Source organism: Lichenostomus cassidix, chromosome 3 (assembly GCF_008360975.1).
Source record: "Lichenostomus cassidix isolate B80296 chromosome 3, HeHo_3.0, whole genome shotgun sequence".
Classification (NCBI taxonomy): Eukaryota; Metazoa; Chordata; class Aves; order Passeriformes; family Meliphagidae; genus Lichenostomus; species Lichenostomus cassidix.
The window spans coordinates 105,427,499-105,445,770 of NC_139483.1; the positions used below are offsets into that span (position 1 = coordinate 105,427,499).

Consider the following 18,272-nt stretch of genomic DNA (forward strand, 5'->3'; position numbering starts at 1 on the left):
CTTGGCCTAATGACAGCTAAAGAGGGATAAATGTCTACAAGTGTTTGAAGCCCCAAGGAGGGGAGTTGCCTGGAAGGATGCATGGGAATAACAACAGTAAGGACCACTGGGAATGAATTTGAGACTTGGCAAATTAGTCTAACACTAAGCAAATTAGTCTTACACTAAGCAAACACAAAGCCCACCTGTAAGCCCTGTATCTGTCAGCAAGGGTAAGGAAAAGTGATGGAGAGAAGGAGCAGAGGATTTATGTCAAAAAACCTACAAATGCCCATGAGCTATATTTTGGCAGTGACAGAGAGTGGCAGTTCGAAGGCAAGACACTACAGAGGAGAAAGGGTTGGTAACTGTGAGAGAGCAGATGGGAGATCCCTTATTTCTCCAGCACATTTTAAAAAGCCTCCATGCAGAAGAGCAGTTTGCTTCAGGAAAATGGAGAATCTGACAGGTAACAATGACAATTCCAACTCTGCTCTGCAATGACAGGGAGGTAATGATAGAAGCTGATACCCAATACCAGCATGTACAAATTACTTAGTTCATCATAATAAGAAATTAATTGATCAATCAATGTACTCAAGGGCATTAAGTTTCAGGAAAGAGTGTTGGAATAAATATGAAAAAGGATGCTTCCAAGGGAGGCTAAGTGAATTAGGCACTAACACTCTATAACAGTTCAATTAGGCTTCTTTGAAAAGCCCACACTACCCTGGTGCTTTGAAATCCATTTGTGGGAAGAGCAGACAAATGCAGAAAGATGCCATAATGAAAGTACAAGAAGCTTCAATTTCTGTGAAAGTGAAAAATGCAAGGGATGAGCAGTAACCCCTGTGATTTCCCGGGGATGGGCTGCTCAAAGAGCTCCAATCTGAATGAAGCTTTTGCAGACACTCAGCTCCCATATGGGCTTACAGAGGGAGAAGAAAAGGCAGCAGCAGGAATGGAATCAGTGCAGGAACATGCCCTTAGCTATATATTGGAGGAAGAAACTGCATTAAATAAAAAAGAGGATACAGGTGACATTAGCAGTTCCTGAAATTCCCTTTCTACTAAACTTTTAAGTTTTTTTTAAAGGGATACCCTTGACAGAAAGTCTACAGAATTATTTCTCTGAAGTTTTAATTGGTTTGAGGAGCTCCCTTGTCTCTCAGTCTGCTCGGTCTCTTCATTTGTGGCTTTTTCAACACATTTTCCTGTTTTTTTACAAAATCTTTCTCTGCTGTTGCTGAAGCAACAGCCTTACAAAGACCCACATCCAAAAGCAGCTCCTCACAAGTACTCTCTTGCCTTGCCTTGTGCTGCGCATGGCTCCAGCACTCAGGACCGACCTCCAAAACAAAATCATTTTATATTGTAGGCATGAAGCATTTTGCAGACTTACTGCACATGGATTCATGTGCCAGTGTGTTGTAGGGATGGAGGCATCGGGAGTTTACTTGGAAATGTGAAACACCTGAGAAGCTACAGCTGTTTTGTTGCTGGCAGTGTGCTTTTGAGGTGCATCTGTTTGCTGTGTTTGGAGAGGTGGCTGCCCATAAGCAAAAGAAACACCACTTACCCCTCGTACCCTCTGGGGGAACTTGAAGGGATTATTTCATAGAGTTTAGTCAGCAAGCTAGAGAATGCATGGTAAGAGTAAGGCTTTTTTTAATCCTTAGTATCAGGCAAATTCCAAGTGTGATGGATCAATGATTTATCTTCCTGTGCATTTAAAAGCCTCTCATCATATTACTGCTGGAAATACCAACCCGAGAGCTGCTTTGCAAACAGCTCAGAGAACAGGACAGCCACTCGCTGGTGACATTACAATGTTTAGTCAGCTGTGCTGCCATAAAGATGTCATGTTGAAACCTGATTGCAGGAAGACAGAGGGGCTGCTCTTTCCTTCTTGCTGGGCATGAGATTTATGCACGTGGCATCCTGCCATCAAGCCACCAGCTGAACCCAGTGCCTGCAAACCAGATTTTCTGCCACATGTTTATCTCATGATATTAGGAGGCTGTCGGCTGACATGCTACTGAGCCTTTGGGTTTAATCTGAAGGCAGCATTGCAATTCCAAGAAGTCAGTGTGGGTGATTAGTAAGTACTCCAAGCGCAGCAGAAAGCTTAGTTGGGCTTGGGAATGACCTTGGGTGTAGGAATGTGCAGGAGTTTACTGGAAACACAGTGTGCCTTTGTAATACCCAGGGGTTATATGTATCAAAGAAGTCCCCTCATTACCAAGGAGCAGGGCAGCACTGGGAAAACCTAGCCAAAGAAGGCTCTGAATATGGCAAAGCACTGGACCAACCGCTTTGGCTTGCCCAAACCAGCCAGTTCCCTGTTGGGCTTGCATTTGGAAACTCGGAGCCAGCAATATTTTGAATATCAGGTTGGGTAAGCTGTGGGGTAAACCTGGTTTGGGCTGCAGATGGTGGTAGGGAAGGACCACTCACATCACCTCTCCAGCATGCCACATCTCCAGTCATCACCATCAGCACAGGTCACTGGGCAGTTGGTTACCTGCCCACAGCCAGGTGGTTTTTAATTAGCATGTCCTGTTCTCATTTGAAGTAGTCCAATGCAGTGGGGTTCTGCTCCAGATCTAGCCCTGATGGCTTCCTCTGTCCAAGGAGGTTCTTGCTCTCACACTGGGATGGTGCATGATGTGAGGCTACTCTGAGCCCAGGGTTCACATGAGACAACATAAATCTCCTTCAAGGCTCTCAGATGAATCAAATATATTCCTACTTCATAATGTTTTGAAAACTATTGCAATTATGCATAAAGGGCTGAAACAGCAGTTTATTGAAGCAAGACTATCCTAATGTGGGTATTCTACCTTCTGTATTTGCATTTCTAGCTGAAGCCTGTTTCTTTAGGCAGAAAGTACAAAAGGGCCTTTGTAGGGATAACAGTAAACTAGAGAGACAGATTAATTATAAGGCATAAGGGAAACATTATTTTGACCTCTTTGGGCATTACTTCAAAAATGTTAAAAATCTTGAGAGCTTTCCAGTGGAGCATTTAAGGAGCAGGAAATATTACTCTGTAGCAGTAGACATACATCCTTTAAAACCTAACTGTATACTGTTTTGGCCCAAGTCTGTGCAGGAGTACAGTGAGAGTCCTTTTGGAGAATACTTGTGAGGATTTTACTGGATTAGAGATTTGAGAATAAAAAGATTATTTTTAATGTGATAGTGAAGTGGGTTTTGTAACTGAGACTGTGACGATGCCAGAACAAAGCCCACTTGCAAGCAAGCGTTCATAATACTGATGTAATCAGTAGGAGAAGAAATGTCATCAAAAGTTTAGCAAAGTAAATGTTCTCACTCAAACTACCAGTCAGGAATAAAAAAAGCATTAGAGGGTTTTGTAGTCTCATTTGCTGGAGCACTGACCTGCCTAATGAGATGGGAGTAACTTGTGTGTGAACAGATTATTAGAGAAAGGTTTGAAAGGGTCAGCTTCAAGATATAGCTGGTCGTGTTCATCACATATTTCTCTAAGTCAATGCTGACCCAATGATGACACTTAGGCTTCCTCACAGTATGATCACAACCTTCTGAGCACAGCACCCAGCACAAATGGACACAAAAATTCCCGCCAGAGGGTAGAATTAATCACCCTCCAATTAGGATTGACATGTGGTTGTAGACATCTTAGTGTGCTGTGGTCTGAGGAGCACACTCCATTTCCCAGGAGCTGATGGCTCACAGTTCTGGCCCAGAAGGGGACAATGATATTCTCTGCTTCTCCTGGTACTCAGTGCATCCTCTCAGCTCTCATTGTTCTGGGGACTGTTAAGTGTGTTGACTAAATCTCTATTAATTATAACATGAGTTTACACATGTCTGGCTGACAAGTAAATACTTGGCTCTTATGCACCCATTTAGGTGTCTGAATCTAAAGCCGAATCTCTTCCTGGAAATGTTTAGGTAATTAGGGAAAGATAAGATCTCTTTAAGATTTTTCTCTCCATGTTTTATATGAAATAACACCTGTGATTGCAGGCTGCTGTAAGATCCTGCTTGCTTTCTGTTCAGCCACTGAAATCAGTATCAGTGAAACAAGTGCCTTGAAGCAGGACAGATAGTATCTCTCAGAATTCTCTGCTCTACTGTGTCCCAAAAAGACTTTGCTCATGTGGCAGCAGAATCTTGTGGCTCCTACAGAATCACCCTGGCCATGCACGGGGTATCTGGCAGCATCACCACTCAGCAAGGAGTGTATGGATGAGATCTTCTGCTAGTTCAAAACCTGACCAGCTCCCTTCACCCAACTGGAGCTATGCTGAGGTTCACATCATCTGAAAAAACCAGTCCTGGATGGTATTCAAAAACTTTCCTAGCATTTTAAACAATAAATTCTTTAGATTTTTGCATAATAGTGTCCATTCTCAAGGAGCCTGAGATGTGGTCTCCCATGTTCATGAGTTGGTAACTCCTAATTGTAGGCCCAGAAGGGACATTAATATTCTCTCCTTCACACTGGCATGTGATGCAGGCTGTAGTCATAAGTGATTCCCAGCAAAGACCTGAGAAATATTTCTACTTGTCCAGCCAGCACCTGCAGCCAAGCAGGGAGAAGAAAACATCCCCAGGGTTACAGGCAGAAGCCACAACTCCAGGGAGCCAAGGTGGATGAATTTGGCAATGTGCCCTGTGCATGTATTCTGCTGCTTTAGTGATAACTGGTAACGTCAGGAGGTGCAGTAGATGTTTCATAGCTGTGTAAGGCACAACGGAAAGACAAGAGAGAATGGAGAGCAAATAACAGATGGTAAGGAGGTTGAAATGCTTTATGGTGCTTATTCCAGTCTTAAATGAAAAGGATAATAGTAACAGGATATTTAGTACAATCATAGCTAACGGAGCTGGGAAGTCTTCATAAGGGAGAATCCAAAAGAAAAAGGCTGCTGATTGCCTAAATCACTTGAATATTCTTAAATCAGTGAGGCTAAATGAAATTCACCCTTGACTATAGTGCTTAAAAGAGCTGGTGCGAAAAGAGGTTGCTTTATAAAAGCTTCTCCTGTCTTGTGGAGACACTACCATGGTTCATACTCCTCAAATCCCTTGGTGAAAAACACTGCAATTCTATGTACCCTTCATGCTCTCAGCACCAAGCCCTAGTCGTGACTGCGTGTGGTCTTGCACACACACACAGAGCCAGCTTTCTGTAGCTGTTTGAGCAAAGGGAAGAATAAGAGTGAAAAGTGACATGGGTTTTGATATGTGACATCAGCTTTCAAGCTGATGAAAGGGAGCAACATGTTCTAATTATTATTCCCCTTCAAAATAAGCCACGAGCTCAGACAAAAGAGGAGAGAAAGGAGGGGGGGAAATCCAGGAGAGAAACAGAATCACATTTTCTCACTTATCTAATTAAAGCAAGGTGGGCGAGTGAGAGGGAGAGCTAACTGTGCTCAGGCAGCAGTGCTGCCCCATTTATTCAGGAAAAGGTCAGAAATGGAGGCAGTAACTCCACTGGGCCCATGGGAATCGCCCCATCCCTGACAGAAAGGGGCTGTTCTCCCAGTGCCAATTCACAGTCAGCTTTGGGACATGGTGGTGCCTGTGGAGCCCCATGTCCCCATTTAGTGGCACAGCTGTTTGTGCTGTGTTTGGCATTGCTCTGTGTGGTGGCTGCTTTCAGTGCAGAGCAGCCTTGGGAGTGTCCCACTGAACCAAGGCAAGGTGCTGGCTCCCCTGTACACCTCATATATTTTCCAATTTTATTTAAACTGCCCTTCAGTGACTTGTATTGCTTCCTGAGCAGCCTGTAGTGGGAATTAACCTCCCCTGTGGGATTGTCTCGCTCATCCCCAGTGTACCCTCTCTCCTCATTATTCTCCCGTCCCGATGCCACGTTTCCTCTTGGCACCCGTGTAAGGTTAAACGCCTCCAACCTTCTTAAAAAAAGCACTTCCTGAAGTCAGAGCTTTGCCACCCACTGCCATATGTCCACTGCTCCCTCTTTTACAAGGTAATGACATTAAGATATCTGCAGCCAAGTGCCTGACGTTTGTGGCTCCAGGGAAGGAGCAACCGTCGTGCCTCCTAGAAAGTGCCTCAGAAATGTGTTTCAGCAAGGGAGGGAGGAGTGTCTTCTTTTTTGTTTTGAGGTTGATGAAGTGATCTCAAGCCCTACTCGGCCCTGTGCCACACCAGAGGTAATAGCAAGGAGTCAGGAACTTACTGATCAGAGGGTTTTTTTTTTTCCCAGAAGAGAAGTACTGTCAATTTTCCAACCCTTTTGCATCACCAAACAACTTTTTTATCTCCAAGCAATTGCCGAGAGGCCAGGCTTCAACTCTTCAGGCTGTACCTAAAATTGCCAGCTCCAGTGTTGAGGAAAGCTGGTAAACAGGGCACTGGGAGTCAGCCTGTGACTCTTCATCTCCTTGATCAGAGATCTGCGTGAATCTGCAGGTACTGTGGGGTTCAGCTCCCCACAGGTCGTTGCATTTTTGCTTCGACAAAGCTTGCACCAGGCTGATGTGACTCTCCAGTAGAGAGCAGAGTAAATTTGGAGAAGACATCCTTTTTTTTGCTTCTAAATTAAGCCTGCTTCTTCAGTTTGGGTGGGGAAAGGGGAAGCCCTGGAAGTGCTCGCAGGTGCTGCATCCTCCACCTGCTTGGCTAGCCCATTACCCAGTTCAGGCCATATCCCTGCCTTTCCTTCTCCTTATACTCCTGCTCCATTCCCATCCCTACCCCTGCTTCTCCTCCTGCTCCTGTTCCTGCTGTGACTTGGCTGTCACATGCTGCAGGGACACACACACTGCTGAAAAAGAAAGTAAGAGCCAAGTGGCTTCTGGAAGACCAGGGGCATCTGCAGGCCAGCAGATGCTGCTGGCGCCCAGTGTTTCTTGGGACCAGTCGCACGGACCTCAGGAATATTTATTTGCATCCTGGCCTCAATCCCAGTTGGGATCTTTGGATGCTGCCGCTGTATGAATATTTATTGCAACAGATGATTATCCTTTCTTTCTTCTCACCCTTAGTTTGCATCCTGTTTGTGTGCCTTGCTTCTGTGTTTTCCCATTGCTCTGCTTTTCACTGTATTCTCGTGCAGTGTTGTGATATACCCAACTATATATAAAAAGAATAATCTGGGGATGGACTCATGCTTTTTCAATTGCAGTTTTCCCTCTTGGGGTTTAGTTCTCCTTTAAACCGTGTTTGGTGACAGACAACTTAATTTGCTCAGGTATCCTTTACCTTCTGAGGTTTAATGTATTTGTTTAGAAGATGAAACTTACTGTCAGTATTTCTATAGCACCCTCTGGAGTCAGACTTCCCTAAAAGCTAGAGCTACATAATTTGCTTAACCAACAAATAAATTCTACTAATTGAAAGATTTTTAGCAAGTCGGTTGACATCATTCAGGCTCTACCACACTGGTTGTTGAAATCCACCCTATTTACTGACTTCTGTTTCACATTTGTAGTGCCAGAAAAGACTTGATTTGAAGTTTTATTACAGTGCAACAACCATACTCACATTCCAAGTACAATTCAGATAACTCAAATGCTTACTCCATGTCTCCTCTGCACAAGGTGTTATATTCAGCCTGAGTTCAGAATGACCTTTTACTTCCAAAAATTCCTCCACGCAGTGCTGTATAACAGGAGTTGTCACCTTTTGAAGATTATTTTCAGTCTCTGGGACCAAACCCAGCCTGGACCAGGGAGCTCTGAGGGCTGCATTGTCTCCGTCTCACCCATTCGCTAGGCAGGGTTGTATGTAACATCCATGACAAGTGTCTTTCCAGGCTGGATGACAGGGGATGGTTTACAGGGAAGGAGGTGGAGATGCCAAGTGGCTGAACTCTGACATGGAGGCTGCACGTGTTGTTATTTCTCCCCCCTCGCAGTATGCCGCGGAGCTGCTGGCAGTGGTGCGGCTCCCCTTCATCCATCCCAGCTATCTGCTGAATGTTGTTGACAATGAGGAGTTGATAAAGTCTTCGGAGGCTTGCCGGGATCTGGTGAACGAAGCCAAACGTTATCACATGCTGCCCCACGCCCGCCAGGAGATGCAGACGCCAAGGACCCGGCCCAGGCTCTCTGCAGGTAAAGCAAAATGTCCTTCAACAGCACCAGCCCCTGCTTCCACATTTCTTGGACATGGTCAAGATACGCCCTGAGATGGGGCACAGACCTTGGCTCCTTCTCTTGTCTCTTTCCCAGAATCAGGTGGTATTTTCCACTCAATTTTCCACTGTTATTTTCCTTAGGCATTTAGGATCCTCTCTCAGTGGGTGGACATGGGTGTTTGGATGTATGCTTCTGAAACAGGATTTAAAGAGTTATTATCTTTGGCAGAGACTGTAATGTTCCTCTGTTGTCCTGAAAGTGAGCCTCTTGCCCTCTGTGTCTCAGTTTCTCTAGCTGCAGAAATAGTTGAATAATTTGATTCTTTGCCATGTATGGCAAAGAGGAGGATCTGACTAATATTCACAAAACAGCTTCACTTTCACAGCCCTTTGTAAATATAATATTTTTATATGGTGAGGCTGGTGTAAATACAGTATTTTTGTACTGATGAGTACCACTTCAGGCTGTTTATTGCCTCCAAAAGAAATGGATCACACATAACATCTTCCCTTTTAAAAACCCAGCAGCTGCGGAGAACTGAGTCTTTTTAAGTTTCACACCTATTTTTCATTTTTGGAAAAATGCATGGGAAAACCCCAAGTGCCCACCTTGCCAGCTGAGCCCATCACCATATCATGGTGATGTGGGAAGTATCCTAAGTATTCACTGAACAGAGAGTGCAAATACCATGTGGGAAAACTGCATCTAAGAAGGAGTCTGATGAAACAGGTGAATTGTTTTAACATGCTGCCTGTACTTCTGCCTCCCATAAGTACAGCAGAAAGCCAGACAAAACTTTCTGTCACTGCCACTGATGCTAATGTGGCACGGAGATGGCATATCAAACCACGGCATTTTCAGCTTCAGGAGACTGCCTCATCAAGGCACCTTTCAGAAGGACGAAGTGTAGAGGACTTTCAATAACAATCCACCCTAAAAAGTCTTTCATTGAAGACGACTAATGGTGTGATGTTTGAAGGGATTTTTGAAAAGTGCTTATTTTATGTATATAAAATTGTAGGTGTAATGTGATCCATTTCCAGAAGCTTGTTGATGAGGGAAAAGTGATTCTCTCAGGGTAAAGGAGGGTGATTGTAGTTTTTTAGGTCAGAGTCTAATTATATAGAATCATGTTATTTTGCATATCAACGGCATTCATGGAGGCACAAAGGATCTCTAAACACCCTTTGTGGACTCGCTGCTGCGTGTCACATGCCCTCTCGAGGTCATTGATTATAATCAAGTTATGTCTTGCACAGGTGATTAGATTTTCTAGTACGGTGCAAAAATAATGATCTCTTGTTACTGAGAAATATTTATTTAAACCCGTACAGCACTTTATCTTAATAACTTTTAAGAGAGTAACCTTGCTTGAATGACACAAATATATTTTTTGAAAATGCTAATGAAGAATGACGATAATCCATTACTCTGCAGACGCATTTCTCTCCACTGCTGCTCCTAATCCCTCTCGCTGGCAGTCTTGCTCCTGTCCCGCACCTGTGCACACTTATCTCTGGGCTGGGAGCTGTAACACATCACAGCAGTGGCTCCAGTCAGGAGACAGCTTCTGAAATGGTGATTCCTTCCAGCTTGTGGCCTCCTGGTCCTGCTTCTGAGCCTACCTCTCCTGGCAACACATTGCACAGGGGCTTCCAATTGCTGCAGAAGGGGTTTTAACACTTCAGCTAAATGCCAAGTCCAAACTATCCCCAGCACTTGACTCTTAGATGGAGCCAGGAAACATCCCAGGGTTACATTATGGCCCATCTCTGTGGAAGTGAGTCTGGAGAGGAGTCTGGAATAACACAGAGATCAGATATGACTCAGCTGTGTCTGTGAAGTGGGAATAAAACTTCAGAGATATGGACTACAAAAGTTTTGCATGAACAGAGAGTTTGGCTTTCTGGACACTTGGTGCATTACAGGCTTTGGGGAGCTGTTCAAGTACAGATAAATCTCAGTTCATAACTATATTAAGGCAGAGGCCATCTCTGTCACCTTTCCTAGCACCTGGTAGACCAAGACCATGATCCATGACTTGAGCACATGTTACCTAGGTCTGGGAAATCTGCTTTCTCTGGAAAAAGCAAAAAACACCCAAAAATAACCTACCAGAAAATTATATATATATATAGAGAGAGAAAGCATGCAGAAAGAATATCAGGATGAAGATCCATAACCATAAACTTTCTCCAGACATTAGCTTTTAAAAGCATGAGAAGACTTTCTTTACTTTAAGGTCCAAACATACTTTTCCTGGATAATGACCAAGTTCCAGAGTTATCACAGTCCTTGAGAAAATGCCCATTTTCTTCAATGGAGGAGAAATTTGCTACCTGCAGAGATCACTCAAAGACTGTTGAAATGAATGGACATCTTTACATGGAACTGCCTTTTTACTTCTTTCCTCCCAAGTTTTGCCCAGATGGCATTCTCCCTCCCTAGTTCTCCCAAGAGTGTTCATCGTGTCATCCCTCACCCACTGCTCCCCCTACACACACATTCCTGTTTTTTCTCACCCTTCGCAGTTTGATTGCAGACTCTAAACAGATTTATATATGATACATTAAAATTACCCTGACTGATGAGTATTTTTGGATGGATTCCTGCCTGGTTGAGAGATGCCACTTTTTTATAACGCTGTTTTTCTCGCTTGAATCCTAGGAGTAGCCGAGGTTATAGTCTTAGTTGGGGGTCGCCAGATGATTGGCATGAACCAACGAGCTTTAACAGCAGTCACTTGCTTAAATCCTCAAAACAACAAGTGGTACCCTTTGGCCAGCCTGCCTTTCTATGACCGAGAATTTTTCAGTGTGGTCAGCGCTGGAGACAACATCTATCTGTCAGGTAAGCAGCAGATTCCATAGAAGCAGAACCACAGAAGAGTTTGGGCTGGGAAGGACCTTTAAAGGTTATCTCATCCAACCCCCATGCCTTGGGCAGGGACACCTTCCATGAGACCAGGTTGCTTCAAGCCCCATCCAGCCTGGCCTTGAACACTTCCAGGGATCCAGGGGCAGCCACAGGTTCTCTGGGCAACTTGTGCCAGAGCCTTACCAGCCTCAATGTAAGACATTTCTTTCTTATGTCCAATCTAAATCTACCTTCTTTCAGTTAAAAAGTTTTCTATCTGACCCTGTCACTACAGGCCTTGATAAAAAGCCTCTTTCCATCTTTCTTACAAGCCCTCTTTAAGTACTGAAAGGTCATGGTAAGGTCTCCCCAGACCTTTTTCTTCTCCAGGCTGAACAACCTCAGCTCTCTCAGCCTGTCTGTACAGGAGAGGTGCTCCAGTGCTCTGCCCATTTTCATACCCCATCCCTGGACTCAATTCAACAGGTCCATGTCCTTCTTGTACTGGGGACCCCACAGCTGAGCACTGTACTCAAGGTGGGGTCTCACGAGAGCAGAGTAGAGGGGGAGAATAATCTCCCTCAGTCTGCTGGTCACACTGCTTTTGGTGCAGCCTAGGATACAGTTGAGTTTCTGGGCTGTAAGTGCACACTGCCAGGTCATTTCCTATATTTTGTCCACCAGTATCCCCCATTCCTCCTCTACAAGGCTGTTCTCCATCCATTTACCCCCTAGATTTACTGGGCTGGGAGAAAGTTACAATACAGACAGCCCAAACAATGCAGGACCTGCCGGAGTTTTACCCAGCTGCTCCTGGGGATAAGCAAGGAAAAAAGAGAAGTGGGAGGGATGTTGGGAGAGAGGGATTTCTCTGCTTTTATCATTCTCCATGTCTCTGTGGTGTTAATGTTCTCTCAGAGCAGTCAACAATAATATTTTGCAGTTGCAACGTGAAGAAAATAGGTCTGACAACCATCAAGCATGCAAAGAGGTTTCACTGCCATAGAAACACAATTTAAAATACTGGCTGTAGTTGAATCTAAATGGTAGGTTATGGAATTTGAGACAGGCAGACTGAACTGCTGAATATGTGACCTACACTTAAAGTATTTGCTTACAGGAGCATTCATGTTTTGTACTTGTTGAAACCTCTCCTTTGACAGTAGTCACTAGCCCTATAATCTTCTTCGTTTTGATGAAACTGAGACCATGCTCCTTAAAAGGCTTTAACTCCCAAACTACGTGTCGATACCGTGCCCTGAGCATCACAGTATCTGGATTTTTGCAGTCTGTTGGTACCTCTGCTTGGCTGGAGAGGGAAAAGCAATTCCCACCAGACAATGCAAGGATGCTCTGATGGCAGCTGAGTGGAGGCTGGATGATTAAAAGAGGAGGTTGGGCAGGGAGGTGCGGATGTGTGTGATCCGAGGATGTAGGGGAGCACAGATGCACCTGGCATCTGTACCAGTAAGGGGTTACAGCTGTTGCCTTTCCCTTGCTGAGCTCTCTCACTGCATTTTCTGCAGTAAATTGCTGCCTGTGGTGTTAAATTCCATTAATACTGCATAGAGACCCTAAGAATTGATTGGAAATTATTTCTTGATGTTTTTTTCCCCATGCTTGTTTGCCCATGCTTGAGAGCAGCTGGAGCAAAAATCTTCTGGGGAGGCTTTTGTCAGATGTTGGCTTTTAGTTATTCTTAGCTGAGGTCCCTTCCAATATGTACAGACATTTTAGGCTGTGCCATACCTGGGCACAAAAGCTTGGAATCCTAATTTCAAAGCTTATTTCAGCTCTTGCCCTTGAACCTGGATGAGTGACCGGATGGTATTCTGTGGCTGCAATAGGGAGAGCTGAAAATGTAGCCAAGAGTCAGCTGATGTTTTGCTTTGCTCAAATGTAGAAGACACAGGAAAAAGGGAAGGGGAACCAACACAAGTGAGCATGATCTGCTGCAAGCTCCAAGTACTGAACTCTGCACTGCATAGCATAGGTTTGGAGAGCAAAATGCTAAGGAGAAGTCTGGTTTTCTCATTAAACCATGGAACTGTGTCTAGTTCATTTTCCTGGCTTGACCACTGACTCATAGTGTGGTCTCAAATAAATCATTTCACCTCTTCGTGTTTCAAACCAGGACAGTAAAACACCCACTAAGTGGCTACCTTGGAAGCTTCAAGCAGAAGTCAAAAAATGACCAATATAAATATTTTACAAGATCAGCTTGAACTGTTTCACAGGAGTGGTACAGCTGGTTCTGTCTTTTACCAGCAAATGAAAATAAATAAGAAATTTGTCCCTGAAAATTAGAAATTAAGCCTACAGTGCAAGCACTGACTTTATTCTGCCCATATATTTGCTGCTTCAATCCATCACTGTATTAAGCATTTTAGATTTCAGGCTGGCCTGTGTCTCGTAAGCCAAGATAGACTCGGCCTCCTGACACCTTCTTGCAAGTGTTGCAGTAATTTAATAGACTGGAAGTTATTTATGAACACTGAGAAGGGTCTATCCCCTTATGTATGTGTCCCTCGTAGTCTGACATCTTGATTTCTTCATGTCATCTTATTAAAAAAACCTCAGCCTTTGGGGCGCATGAATAAATGACACAGATATGCATCATCGGAACAGATGCTCAGTATTGAGGGTGATTTATTTTAATTAGTCAAATGTCATTTGAAGAGTTTTTACTTTGTAACTGGCTTTGATTGCTGTGTGCAGAGCTGCTGCCGTTCCAGGATCTCACGTAACTCTCCCCTTGTCTCTCCCCCGCGGGTGCCAGGCGGCATGGAGTCGGGTGTCACGCTGGCTGATGTCTGGTGTTACATGTCCCTGCTCGATAACTGGAACCTCGTGTCCCGCATGACAGTGCCGAGGTGTCGACATAACAGTCTGGTGTACGATGGGAAAATTTATACCATTGGAGGGGTCGGTGTGGCAGGCAACGTTGACCATGTGGAAAGGTAAAAAAAAAAAACAAACTAAAAAAAACGTGCTATTTGCTGGAGCTTTTCCTTCATGCTATGCTAAAGGACCGTTTGCCTTTTAAAGGACACATCAAATGGACTGTGTGTGTTAAAATAAGTTTTTAGAACAGCTAGGAGAGTAGGGAAGTGGGCAGGATTAGATTTCATTTAAAAGCTTCAATGGAAAGCATTGTTTCAAAACCAAAGAGGAAAGTTGCCAGCTTCTCAGTTTGCTCAGGGGAGTGAAGAGAGGAATTAAGCTTCTTTGGACATTTTTCCAGGTTATACAATGAATTAATAAACTCTCTTTGAATTTAATACTGATGAAAGTCTTTACAGACCACAATAATACTTTTTTTTTCTTTTTCTTTTAAGTGCAAAAAAAGCAACAGCAAAGTTTCTTGTATGTATTTTCCTGGTAGAGCACCTCAGCCTTGACCTGGCTGGAAGATCCTTCCCTTGGTGGTCTTGGCCTGGGGCTGGGACCTGCCAAGTTCAGAGTAAAACAACCAGTAAATGAAAACAGTTTTGAATTCCTGGCTGAACAAAGATGGGAGAGAATGGAAATTTCTCTTTTCAAGTTGACTCCAGATGTAATTTTTTTATTTTATTCACATGGAACTTAAAAAAACAGGAAGGAACAAAAGTGCAACAAAAATATTTCAACACGTACAATTCTAACCAATTTCTTGTCACCCATGGCATTCAGTAAAGGCATAGATTTTATATGTATATCAATGTTTTCATTAAAAAATAGAATTCACTTTGAGAAGCAGTTTATGAGAATATTCTATTCCAAAAATATTGATACAGTGCTAGCTTTACCCAAGTACTTAATTGGGACACATTTTTTGGAAATGTTTTTCCTAAGTGAATGTGGCAATCAAAAATATTTTTGTCAGTTTTAAATGCTGAATTTGAATACTTCTTCAGCAACATTTTGAAGCATGCATTTTCCAGTAAAAGTTGCCTTAACAGGCAAGACAAATAGGGATAAGTCATTAAGAAGGATTGAGGGAAAGAAAAAAACAACACATTTTTCAAAAGGTTAGGAACTGGTGTTGGTGATGATTCTCTCAGTAAATAAGGGAAATGCAGAGAGCAAAAAATGAATGAGAAATCATAGCAGTGAATGCAACATGTGAAGGTTGCTTCCCTCCTTAACCCAGAGTTTAAGGTGGGCACTGCCCACATGACTTGCTTTGAAGCAAATATCTCCCTTTTCAACAGATTTGTTTCTAGTATCTGAAGGTATTTGTCCCACAATTTAAGTCAGTAAATTTCTAACTAGTGGAACTGTTCTTGTGAACACAGGAAGGAGAGAGCTCAGGAAAGAGATGTTATTTCATTCCAACTCTCAATGAAGATGAACAGCGGAATAATACTATTGAGAATAGGAGTCTGAATAACTGTCATTGATTAAATTATCTCTTTTCGATTATCCTTGGGCCTGATTTTTGTCTCTGCTCTGATTCTCATGATCTCTCTTTATCAAAGCATCCAAAATGTTGGGCAGTTGAATGGACCCCAAATGAAGCAGAGTCCCCCCGCTCCTTCTCTGTCATCTCAGTCACCCCAGCCCTCACCACAGATGACATTGCAGCCTGCAAAGTCACACTCAGGCCCTCAGCAGCCCCTGCTTGGCTCAGGGAGAGCAGCTGAGCTGGTTTTCCTTTGTCACAAGCCCACCAAGAGACCTGGATGTGGGAAAGGAGCAGATTTCCTCCCTATCATTTCTGCGCACGCTGTTTCAGCCACAATAAGGATGTCTTGTCATGGGGATTTGCTAAACCCATGGTTATAATTAATCTGCTGTTGTCTGTGGAGTGACTTGTGAGCAGAGCCATGGAAAAAGTGCAACATGGCCTCCTTTGGGCCATGAGAGATGTTTGGGGGGGGTTCTTTTTTTATTCTTCATATTAAAATGACAGTAGGAGGTGACAGAAGTGAAGCACTGGCTGAAGCTGTGTTTTGGAAAGGAGGTTTCAGGGTCTGCTGTCAGAAATGCAGGTGAGGGAAGGCTGAGCCTCCTAGCTGTGCTGAGCAAAGTCAGGCCTTTTCACACAAAAGCATTTCCCATTAGGACAGGGCAAGATACAGGAATTTAAATCACTGCACCCATTTTTGCAAGCAATGAGGCTTTCTGAAATTGTATTGCAATTTAGGAAAAAAACACAGTAAAATGGAAGCTAAAATCACTTAAACTGCTGAGTTGGCTGCTGTCTTATGAGTAGTGAATGCCCAGTTCTTGACTGTTCTTCCCCCCCATCTCCCCCTACAGCTGCAAGAAACAACTTTCTCCCACCATATTTCTGTGTGGTTTGCACATTCCTCTTCAAGTACTGTGTTGGTTAGGATGGGACACTGTGGTACAATCTCTCAGTGGGGGCAAAACCTCTCTGTCCCTCCAGCAGGTCATAGAAAAGCACTAAGTTAAAATAATGTCTCATCAGGTGATGCCAAAAATTACAATTTAGCTCTAAAGTTATCACTTGTCCCCTCAGTGTGGAATTGCAGACACACGCTCCCGGGGTTTGGGTAGTTTTTCACCTCTTAGGAGCCTCTGGGATTACAGCCCTGTTATCCCCCCAGATGGAGGTGCAGAGGCTTGTCCAGGCTGACACACAATGCAGTCCTGGGCTGTGCCACCAGTGTGAAGGGCAAGGCACTGAACATCGTCCCTCGCTGGGCCACCTACCACCTCCCCTGGTGCACATGCAGCTTATCTTTCCCAACCACATTTGCTCTCTGCTTGCTCAGTCAGACCAAGCGTGACCATGGCCAGCTTTGGCCAGGTTCTGACGTGTGTCTGCTGGCATGGTGAAGGGCATGTCTCCAGTCCAAAGTGACCTATCCTGACCTCACCAGTTAGCAGACCCAGAGCATGAAGTCTACAGGGTGTCTCACCACAGTGGGCCTTTGAAGACAGAGAACGTAGCATTTTCTCACCTGTTTCTCATGGAATTCTTTTAATATTTGATCCTAAGTGGCTAAAATCTTACAAACACACTTTTACAGCATTTTGCTTTTTAAAAACGAATGTCAGACCACCTTAGCTATACATGATGCCACCTGCTTGCACTTAATACATCTGCTGCACCATTACAAAGCACTAAAGCAAGTAGGGACCACGAGACTCCTAATGATTTATGGCATCAGCTCCTGTGTCCCTCTCTCCATGCTTTCAGTTGTGTTGTTGGGGCTGAAGGGTGCAGCTTTACCCAGAAATTCTGCTGCCACTTAAAACAATGGGTGTTTTCCCATCAAACTCAGCAGGGCTGAGATTCTTTACCCTTATCTGCCATTTGTCTTTAAGGAGGCAGCAAAAATTCCGTCTCGATGGATAATATTATGGGACTATCAATCACAAACAGATGAATAGGAGTCATTCGTTACTCATCTTAAAACAATATGCATGTGCCAGAGGGGCTGAGTTATAAGTCCATTTTTGTGGCTGTGCATGGGTATCTGTTCAGGGAAAGTTATGTTTTTGCAATGAGTGTTTAGGGAAATAACAGTGTGGCTGCAGTTCTCCATCAAGCCCCTCTGGCAAGGTTCAGTGTGACAAGAAGCAAGTCATTAGGTGTTAGGCGAGAGGGTATTACACTTTCTGTCTTCTCCTGAGATATGAGTTGAGTTGGGAGCTGGCGAAATGAGGTGGATCCACGAACCAGGTCTTTAGATAATGGATGGGCCCTGTAATATATGCAATTTGAGAGCCGAGAACGCTGCGTCTGCTGACAAGACAATGTATGTAACTGCAAGTGTGGAAATGTGGGTGCTTTGTGGTTATTATATGTTTGAAGGACAGAGGAAGATTAATCCCCTTGACCTGACAGCACTTTTACAACAGGGTTGTCTAAAATTGGGAGATTACTTTTGTTGGCAGTGCATACTTTGAAAACAGTCTAAAAAAATCAGTGTAAATAATAAGCTTTATACACTTTAGAAACTGCCTGAGAACCTACTCTTTTACTGAGGCATGGTCATGGCAGGAATTAGGGGTTCTCACCTAAGGAAGGGGTAAATTTCATCACCAGAAAGATTCCCAAGCACTGGAACAGGCTGCCCAAGGGAACGCTGGAGTCACCATCCCTGGAGGTATTTAAAAGTCATGTAGATGTGGTGCTGAGGGACATGTTTTAGTTGTGGGTTTGGCAGTGCTGGGCTAATGGTTGGACTCAATGATTTTTAAAGATCATATCTTACCTAGATGATTGTATGATGGCCTTAAGAAAATCAAATATATTGCCTTGTCTTGGGATAGTTTATAAACCCCTCAGAAGAGTCAGGAGAAAAGAAAAAAGGGAAAAAATAGTAATTCATTACTGTGATTTCAAACATGAGAATCATCTGAAGAGCAGTT

At 43.8% G+C, this 18,272-nt stretch overlaps 1 protein-coding gene across 5 annotated transcripts in view; it reads left to right on the top strand.

Moving 5' to 3' along the window:
- KLHL29 (kelch like family member 29) overlaps window positions 1–18,272 on the top strand; it is a 389,016-nt gene that overhangs the window by 344,626 nt on the left and 26,118 nt on the right. For all 5 annotated transcript variants that reach the window (XM_085056969.1, XM_085056972.1, XM_085056970.1 and 2 more), the window contains 3 exons: window positions 7,865–8,063; window positions 10,755–10,937; window positions 13,723–13,903. In XM_085056969.1, the coding sequence (XP_084913095.1) occupies window positions 7,865–8,063; window positions 10,755–10,937; window positions 13,723–13,903 (563 nt within the window). The remainder of the gene's footprint in view (window positions 1–7,864; window positions 8,064–10,754; window positions 10,938–13,722; window positions 13,904–18,272) is intronic.